Source organism: Oncorhynchus mykiss, chromosome 8 (assembly GCF_013265735.2).
Source record: "Oncorhynchus mykiss isolate Arlee chromosome 8, USDA_OmykA_1.1, whole genome shotgun sequence".
Lineage (NCBI taxonomy): Eukaryota > Metazoa > Chordata > Actinopteri > Salmoniformes > Salmonidae > Oncorhynchus > Oncorhynchus mykiss.
In genome coordinates this window covers 81,325,781-81,334,647 of record NC_048572.1, presented here as the reverse complement: position 1 = coordinate 81,334,647, position 8,867 = coordinate 81,325,781, and the positions used below count along the sequence as shown (strand labels likewise).

At 42.4% G+C, this 8,867-nt stretch overlaps 1 protein-coding gene across 1 annotated transcript in view; it reads left to right on the top strand.

Moving 5' to 3' along the window:
* The first annotated feature begins 1,249 nt into the window (after positions 1-1,249).
* The window catches only part of LOC110531011 (zinc finger E-box-binding homeobox 1), a 130,972-nt gene continuing 123,354 nt past the window's right edge, over positions 1,250-8,867 (top strand). The window contains exon 1 of the mRNA XM_036986887.1: positions 1,250-1,370. Within this exon, the coding sequence (XP_036842782.1) occupies positions 1,313-1,370 (58 nt within the window). The 5' untranslated portion in view covers positions 1,250-1,312. The remainder of the gene's footprint in view (positions 1,371-8,867) is intronic.

Below are 8,867 nucleotides of genomic sequence, written 5' to 3'. Positions count from 1 at the left end.
GCTTGTGGAAGGCTACCCGAAACGTTTGTCCCAAATTAAACAATTTAAAGGCAATGCTACCAAATACTAATTGCGTGTATGTAAACTTCTGACCCACTGGGAATGAGATGAAAGAAATAAAAGCTGAAATAAATCATTCTCTCTACTATTCTGACATTTCACATCCTTAAAATAAAGTGGTGATCCTAACTGACCTAAAACAGGGAATTTTTACTAGTATTACATTTCAGGAATTCTGAAAAACTGAGTTTAAATTTATTTGGCTAAGGTGTATGTAAACTTCCGACTGTAGGCAGGGGTAAAGTGACTAGGCAACAGAATAGATAATAGACAGTAGCATATTTGGTGAGTGTGAAAGTGTGTGATTGGCGTCAGCATGCATGTGTACACGTGTTGTGTGTGTAGAGGTGTCGTGCCCCTTATTCTTCAAACAGCTGAAAATACAATATTTTTAGTTATTGAAAATATATTTTATAGTGGTTTAGATGGTACAATGACATTAGTTCTACACTCTACATTACTTGTTTTGTCACATAAAATGAAATTAAGCGAAACTATTTGTTTAACAACCAGGAAATGGAGGAGCAATTTCTGCATATTGCACCTTTAAGCATAATGATTCTGGCTCTAAATTACAAGAGAAAGCTGTTTTACGTATTTACAAAATGCTAAATTCTCCAACTTCCACCTCCCAGCCATCCTCATGTACTTTGTGCTCCCTGTTTTCTGGTGTGCACGATGCCTCTGAGTGTGGGTATTGGGGAGTCACTGTAAGTATGTGTTAGTGTGTGCATAGAGTCAGTGCACCAAAAAATGTGTGTGTGTTTGTGTTTTTACAAAACTGTTATAGAGTAGCCTACGTGTGCAGCAGCAACAGTCCGGCTTTTAAGAGGTTAATGCTCTGTCACGTGAACGGTTGCCTGTCGCTTGAAGGAGCTTCTCCTTTCCAAATGTGAACTTCATAATAGTAGCAGGCAGCCTAGTAATGGACTGTCTATTACCTATCAAAATGTTACCTGTTATCAAAACAACTTCCCATATCTATTTGACCATGCATCCTATATGTTCGGCAACAGGCGCAAACACGCTAGTGTCCGGCGTAATCAAAAGGTCGGGATGGACTCACGTGTTGCCAGTAGGGGGAATGACAACGCGCTGAGGTGATAACGGTGGAGAAGGTGATGTCGTAAAGCAGAGTGTCGTAAACCAGGTGCAGCTCAGGGAGGGAGGTAGAGTGGAGAGAGGAGGGGGTACGGGAGGGAGGGAGGGGGGCTGACTCGCTCGGGCAGCATTCAGACACAGCGAAAGGATCATGGCGGATGGCCCCAGGTGTAAGCGCAGAAAACAGGCGAACCCGAGGAGGAATAACGGTAAGTCAAACTCCGTAAAACCAACGGGACACGATTCAGTGAGACGGACTACGTACTTTTGTGTTCATTTAACTCTGTTCGTTGACTTTGGGACTTTTCTGAACAACGTTTTAGGGACTTCAAGTGCTGGAAAGTAGTAAGTAGCCTATATTCCAGTGTGCTTGTGTACCGTTATACCTGTCTCGCTTCTCTCTCCGCCTAGTGGTGCGTTGCTCGAGCGTACCGTTATACTCGCCTCTCATCCCGTGGACTGGAGGTTAACTTTTCTCCTTGTTTTTCCAATACACAAGCTGCAATGTGTTATATTTGTTCAGATAAATCATGACGTTTGCTACCTTTTTTGCTCAACAAAAACTTCTCGGCTAAACAGGCTAGCTTGCTAACGTGCTGCCCCAGCCATGCAGTTCAGTTAAGCTGAGCCACCTGATATTTTGTGCTGAAAAATAACGAGTAGATAACGATAATAGCTAATAGTTGGTCTTGTTTTACTACCGGGTAGCAGAGTTATTTGAGTGTGATGGAATATTCAGCAATGTGCATTTGTAGAGTCACTGATTGCATGTCATTCTCGACTTGCATTATATTATTATCTAAAATAAATAGCTACATATTTTCTTCGGGATTGTGTTGAGTTGTTTTGGATAACAACCCCTCCGGTTAGCTGCCCGCAACACTTTTTTTAATGCATTGTTTGTCGCGTGGTTTGCTTAAAGGTAAGAGTTGTGTTGTACAAATTGTTGTTTTATTTAACCACTTTGTCAACTTAGATTTTAATATGTTACACTCAGGCATCTCGTGGCATGCTTTTTTTTTTAGGGTAGCATAACAGTGTTTTGGGCCATGGTAGGGGATATGTTACAGTCCTCAGAATAGAGCTTGTTGAATAACTTGTGATGATTTTCATTTGTGGAAGATAAGCTGATTTGTGGAAGATAGTAGTTTACCTGTTATGCTGCATGAAAGAAATGGTCGTCATACAGTTGTCCTATGTGTGTGAGCAACTGCTGCAGTCTCTGAAAGGAACCTAGCTATGCAGCAGCAACAGCGCCAGCTGCCTTGACTCTCTGTTTTAGCTCCAACTTTACATGCGACAGCAAGGACATTTTTTTATTTTATTTTATTTGGTTGTGAAGAATGTAGTTCAATTGCGCTACAGGAACATAAAGAGGATAATGATTCTCAGTTTGCTAAATACACAAAACACCTATAGAAAATACACAACATTATAGCTACAATAACCCAGAACAGCTATTTATATTTCCGATGTAGCCTAATCAATCACTTGTTTTATGAAGTTTGTCTGCAGATTATTGTAACTTGGATTTGACTTTAAATTTTATCAGAAAAGAGTAGCTTCCTCTCATTGGATAACCTATTACCTGTGTTCTACCTGTGTTCTACCTATCTTCCTCACTTTCACTCAACCTACCAGCCAATAAAATCTTATTTTAGGTAAATACCGTTATATGAGTGGTGAGATGAGGGGCTGGAAACGGAAAGCACCTTTTTATGTGGCCGCTGACGACACAAGCTGTGACACACAGAGTTGAGCGCCGTGCGCAGGCAGGAGCCGTGAACATGTACACCTGAACAGGGAAAACGGGGCTCGCAAATGTCCTCCTATAAAAACATACCTGTGGTGCTTATCTATACAGTATTATTTACACAGATTGCGGGGACGTGTTTGTTTATTTTAAACCTATATTTATTCTAGAGCAGACGCGGAAAAAGACTCCAAAACGCTGCAGCAAATGGCAACTTGTGCAGGTAGAAAAAAAATGGTTTGGTTTATAGTTTACCCGTGCATGGATGTGTCAGCGTCAGAAGCTTGTTTCTCAATGTTCGTTGGTTTTGCTCTCGCTGGATTTGACCAATGTGTTCGTGTTTGATTATGATGTTTTTTGTTCCGTTATTTTTCTTTTTGTCGGAACGAGTGATGTTTAGTGTCCTCTGGTGTAGCCTACCGCCCTGTGTGTGTCACGGTGCGGGCAGGCAAGAAATAATAGGTTGTGCCGGAAAATGAAAGTGATGCATAAGGTGGTTGCGAATGCGAATGACTCCGCTATTTTCAGCAGGCGAATAAGTAGCAATAGGCTCTGTGAAACAGGCAGCACCAGCTAAATGTTTTCCATCTGTTGTTTTCAATTATATTGTTATGCAATTTCCGAGTGGGTCGATAGAATGGAATGGCGGTGTGTACCGTTACTGCAGTGAAGGCGGGGCTGCTGCTTTTTAGGTTATGAGACGGGACAGGTATGCAAGGTGATGCAACACCTATGAAGGTGCCTCGATTTATATACTTCGGTCGATATTATTGTTTTAATGTACATCCGGCATATTCAATTAATTTGATCACGTATTGTTTATGATGGCAAGGTGTATGATTTAGTGTTATTTCTAACAGGCACAGATCCGCTTCTCTCTGAATAACGGTACACATCAAGATGGCAAAGGTGCTTTCGCTCATTTCCCTTATTTTCACCTCCGCCCTCAGGTTTGTTTCCAGATCTTGCTCATTCATGGCATTTTATTTTAGCCTAAACCTTATGTTTAACTCCCCTTTGTCAATTTGTTTGTAATTCTATAATTTTGTTATTGTAAAAAAAAAAAGCATGTAAAAAAAACCCCCACATGAACTCGCTTTTAATCATAATCTGCGTTACATCTGAAATAATGAATTACATATTTGACTGTTGTGATAGGTTTACATTATTGATGAGTAATAACGGAAAGAACGGTGTTATTTCATGAAGCACTCCCTCCCAGTAGCAAATCAAAAGATGCTAGAGCAGGCAGGGGTGTCACGTGGTGTCTCTCCTCCCTACATGGGGTGATGTTTTCACCTTGATGCTGTTTCTTCTCGGGTCCTTGACGCTGCTATTTCCATCTTGTAGCCAATTATGGTATCATAGCCTACTTCAGATTTTTGGATGTTTTTACAAGTTAATAAGTGTGTGTGTGCATTTGTGTGTGTGAGTGTGTGAGCAAGACCTCCTGCCGAGTGACAGTTGAGAGGAATCAAGGGTGCTCACAGTGCCCTGCCTTGACAGATGAAGGTCTGGGTTACGCCCCAAATGGCACCCTATCCCCTGTGTAGTGCACTACTTTTGACCGGGGCACCCATAGGGCTCTGGTCTAAAGTCAAATAAAATAAAGCTTTATTAAGACAGCACATTTCAGAAATGGAATGTAACACAATGTGCTGCACAGGGAGAAAACAAATAAAAACAATGAAAATAAAAATGGAAATATTTACCAGACAACAGATATAAGAGGATAAAAAACAAAATAATTACAATGCAAACTGAACGTGTGTCCTGGCCTGGTTAGGCAGGTGTTGGTCATCCTTAAGCACTGGTTTTGTCACGCCTCCGTCATCCATCAACCTCCTCCCCTCTGTCTCTCTCTGTCTCTCTCTGTCTCTCTCTCTCCCCCTCTCTGTCTTTCTCTCTCTCAATTCAATTTAAGGGCTTTATTGGCATAGAAAACATATGTTAACATTGCCAAAGTAAGTGAAGTAGATAATAAACAAAAGTGAAATAAACAATTAAAATGTACAGTAAACATGACACTCACAGAAGTTCTAAAATAATAAAGACATTTCAAATGTCATATTATGTATATATACAGTGTTGTAACAATGTGTAAATAGTTCAAGTAAAAACAGGGGAAAAATAAATGACCATAAATATAGGTTGTATTTACAATGGTGTTTGTTCTTCACTGGTTGACCTTTTCTTGTGGCAACAGGTCACAAATCTTGCTGCTGTGATGGCACACTGTGGTATTTCACCCAGTAGATATGGGAGTTTATCAAAATTGGATTTGTTTTCAAATTCTTTGTGCGTCTGTTTAATCTGAGGGAAATATGTGTCTCTAATATGGTCACACATTTGGCAGTAGGTTAGGAAGTGCAGCTCAGTTTCCACCTAATTTGGTGGGCAGTGTGCACATAGGTTGTCTTCTCTTGAGAGCCAGGTCTGCCTACGGCGGCCTTTCTCAATTGCAAGGCAATGCTCACTGAATCTGTACATAGTCAAAAGCTTTCCTTAATTTTGGGTCAGTCACAGTGGTCAGGTATTCTGCCACTGTGTTTCGAGCCAAATAGAATTCTAGTTTGCTCAGTTTTTTTGTTGATTCTTTCCAATGTATCAAGTAATTATCTTTTTGTTTTCTCTTGATCTCTCTCTCTCTCTCTCCCCCCTCTCTCTCAATTCAATTCAAAGGGCTATATTGGCATGGGAAGGATATGTTTACATTGCTAAAGCAAGTGAAATAGATAATATTTCCTCTCTCACTCTCTCTGCAGAGGCTGTAATTTAACACTGCGATTTGGGAGTATAGGAATGTGTGCTCGTATTAACATACCTCACAGTATAAACACAGCCCGTAGCTGCTTGGGATTTCAGTCATACTCACTACCATGTCCCAAATGGCACCCTATTCCCTATATAGTGCCCTACTATACTACCCCATAAGGCTCTGGTCAAAAGTAGTGCACCATATAGGGAATAGGGATCCATTTGGGACTGTTTGACCTGATTAAAGATGAGCCAAATCCATGGTTGAAGTGAGCGAAGTCGGACCCTCAAAGGCATGGTTGTTACCGTGTCTGATAGGGAGTGGTGGAGATGATATTCATTATTTAACAGTATATTTTGAATATTAAATGAAAGCCGTTCTACTGTGACTTTGATGTGCCTACTGGCTAAACGGTTCTAGTAGATTTAGGACGACAGGTAACCGAAAGGTTGCTGGTGTGCCGATGTGCCCTTGAGCAAGGCACTTAAAACGATTTGCTCCTTCCTGTAAGTCGCTCTGAATAAGAGCGTCTGCTACATGACGTACATTTCCGGAAGGTTCTAATTCACATGTTCAGTAGCAGTGGACACAGCAGCCCTGACTGTGTTGATTGACCTGTGACCACAGTGTCACATAAAATGTCACTTTCCCCTCATTCTCAGAGGCTTCTTCTAAGAGCCCGAGGCACTGTGTCCATGTCCCTTTAATGAAAGGGTCCTGAGGAGTGACAAAGGGCTCAGGATGTCCTTTGGCATGTCTAGATAGTATACAGCTTTTGTCAAATTATCCTTAGCCGAAATCTGTTACATGAATTGTCCTAACCTGCTACATTAATTGTCCTAACCTGCTACATTAATTCTCCTAACCTGCTACATGAATTGTCCTAACCTGCTACATGAATTGTCCTAACCTGCTACATGAATTGTCCTAACCTGCTACATTAATTCTCCTAACCTGCTACATTAATTCTCCTAACCTGCTACATTAATTGTCCTAACCTGCTACATTAATTCTCTTAACCTGCTGCGTAATTTCTCCTAAACCTGCACCAGAAAGTCAAATTTGACAAAAGCTGTATCTATCCATTCTAGACAAAACCGATGTCTTTGACCTGAACTCCATCTCTCCCCTTTTATGGAAGAGGGGGAGGTGCATCGAGACTGGGGGGAGGGGCTGCTGTGACTAATGTGTGTGTGCGTGCGTGTGTGTGTGTGTGTGTGTGTGTGTGTGTGTGTGTGTGTGTGTGTGTGTGTGTGTGTGTGTGCGTGTGTGTGTGTGTGTGTGTGTGTGTGTGTGTGTGTGTGCGTGTGTGTTTAGAAAGGTGGAAACGTCTCTTTTCCTCTGGGCTTTGCATAACAACATGGCCTCCTCTTGTTCAGATTTAATTCATGTGATGCTGCCTGCAAGGCTAAAGCACATGGTCCCTGTAAGTCTATTGTGTTGTAATGAAATGACGTAGCCAGATAGCGCCTATCACCTCCCTGTTTGTGAGAAATGGCTTATCTATTCAGATGAAGTAGGCTATGTATTATAATGCATTTATACTTGTGTAAACCTATCCTACATCAAGTGATAGAAAATACTGAACTGCAGGGTTGTATTCATTAGAGCACACTGTAACAAAAACATTTTGCGACAGAAAATGAAAAAAAACCAAGCGATTCTTATTGGACAAGTTCAGGTAGTCGCTGCTTGTTTCGGAGAGTTGCTTCTGTTTCGTTCCTTGTGAATAGGAACCAGGTATAAAACAGAGTTATTTCTCAACCCTCTGAAAAATACCTCATCAAGGTGTAATTAAGCAACAATGCCAGGGTGGGTTTGGTATATGGCCATTATACCACAAAAGTTGCCTTATTGCTATTATAAACTAGTTACCAACGTAATTAGTGCAGTAAAAATACATGTTTTGTCATACCCGTGGTATACGATCTGATATACCTCGGCTGCCAGCCAATCAGCATTCAGGGCTTGAACCACCCAGTTTATAATGTCAGTTAGCCCACGCTATGTCCTATCATAGGTATAGGCCTTTATGATGTCAAACCGTAGGCTAATCATAACTCAGAGGCAGTCCTTACAGTTGAAGTGTATCTCGGGTTGGTACAGCTTTGCGCTTGCAATGCCAGGGTTGTGGGTTCGTTTCCCACGGGGGACCAGTTGGGGGTTCGTTTCCCACACGGGGGACCAGTTGTGGGTTCGTTTCCCACGGAGGACCAGTTGTGGGTTCGTTTCCCACGGGGGACCAATTGTGGGTTCATTTCCCACAGGGGACCAGTTGTGGGTTCGTTTCCCAGGGGGGGACCAGTTGTGGGTTCGTTTCCCACGGGGGGACCAGTTGTGGGTTCGTTTCCCACGGAGGACCAGTTGTGGGTTCGTTTCCCACAGGGGACCAATTGTGGGTTCGTTTCCCACAGGGGACCAGTTGTGGGTTCGTTTCCCACGGGGGGACCAGTTGTGGGTTCGTTTCCCACGGGGGGACCAGTTGTGGGTTCGTTTCCCACGGAGGACCAATATAAAAAAATATGAAAATGTATGTAACTGACCAACTGTAAATGACTAAATGTGAATGATTAAAGGTTAAAAAAAAAATAGTAATGATTTGAGAGAGTGTTAGACCGTTCTCTTTAAGGCTTCCAGAGTACACCATGTTATTGTTTGAGGAACTTAATTCCAGTTTTTCTTCTCTCTCACACCAGCTTGATTCAGTCACCTGAATAACATTAAGCAACAGCGTAAAGGCTAGGTGCTCTACTGGGTCTGGTGAAGGCTGATGCTTAGGTTATTGTGTGCCCAGGCTTCCGAGGGAAAGAAGGCCCAGAGAGAAAGGCCTCAATGTGTGTCCCAAATGGCACCCTATTCCCTATATAGTTCCCTACGTTTGACCAGGGACCAAGGGCAATTTTTTTCCACCGGGGCCCATAGAGCTCTGGTCAAAAGTAGGACACTATTTAGAGAATAGGGTGCAATTTGGTACGCGACCCTAGTTACCTTTGCCGTTGACCGGCCTCCCTCCTACCTCAGCCAGTGATGTGTGTGTGAGGCAGAAGAAAGAGTCCATTCAGAGGAGTGTGACGGGGGGGGGGGACTCTCTTTCTTTCACCCTCGGCTGGTGGGAATCCCTCTCCTTATTCTCCAGCAGCTCATTTGCATATCCACCCATTCTCTTTTTTTATTGAGGCCTCGGCAAGGAATACA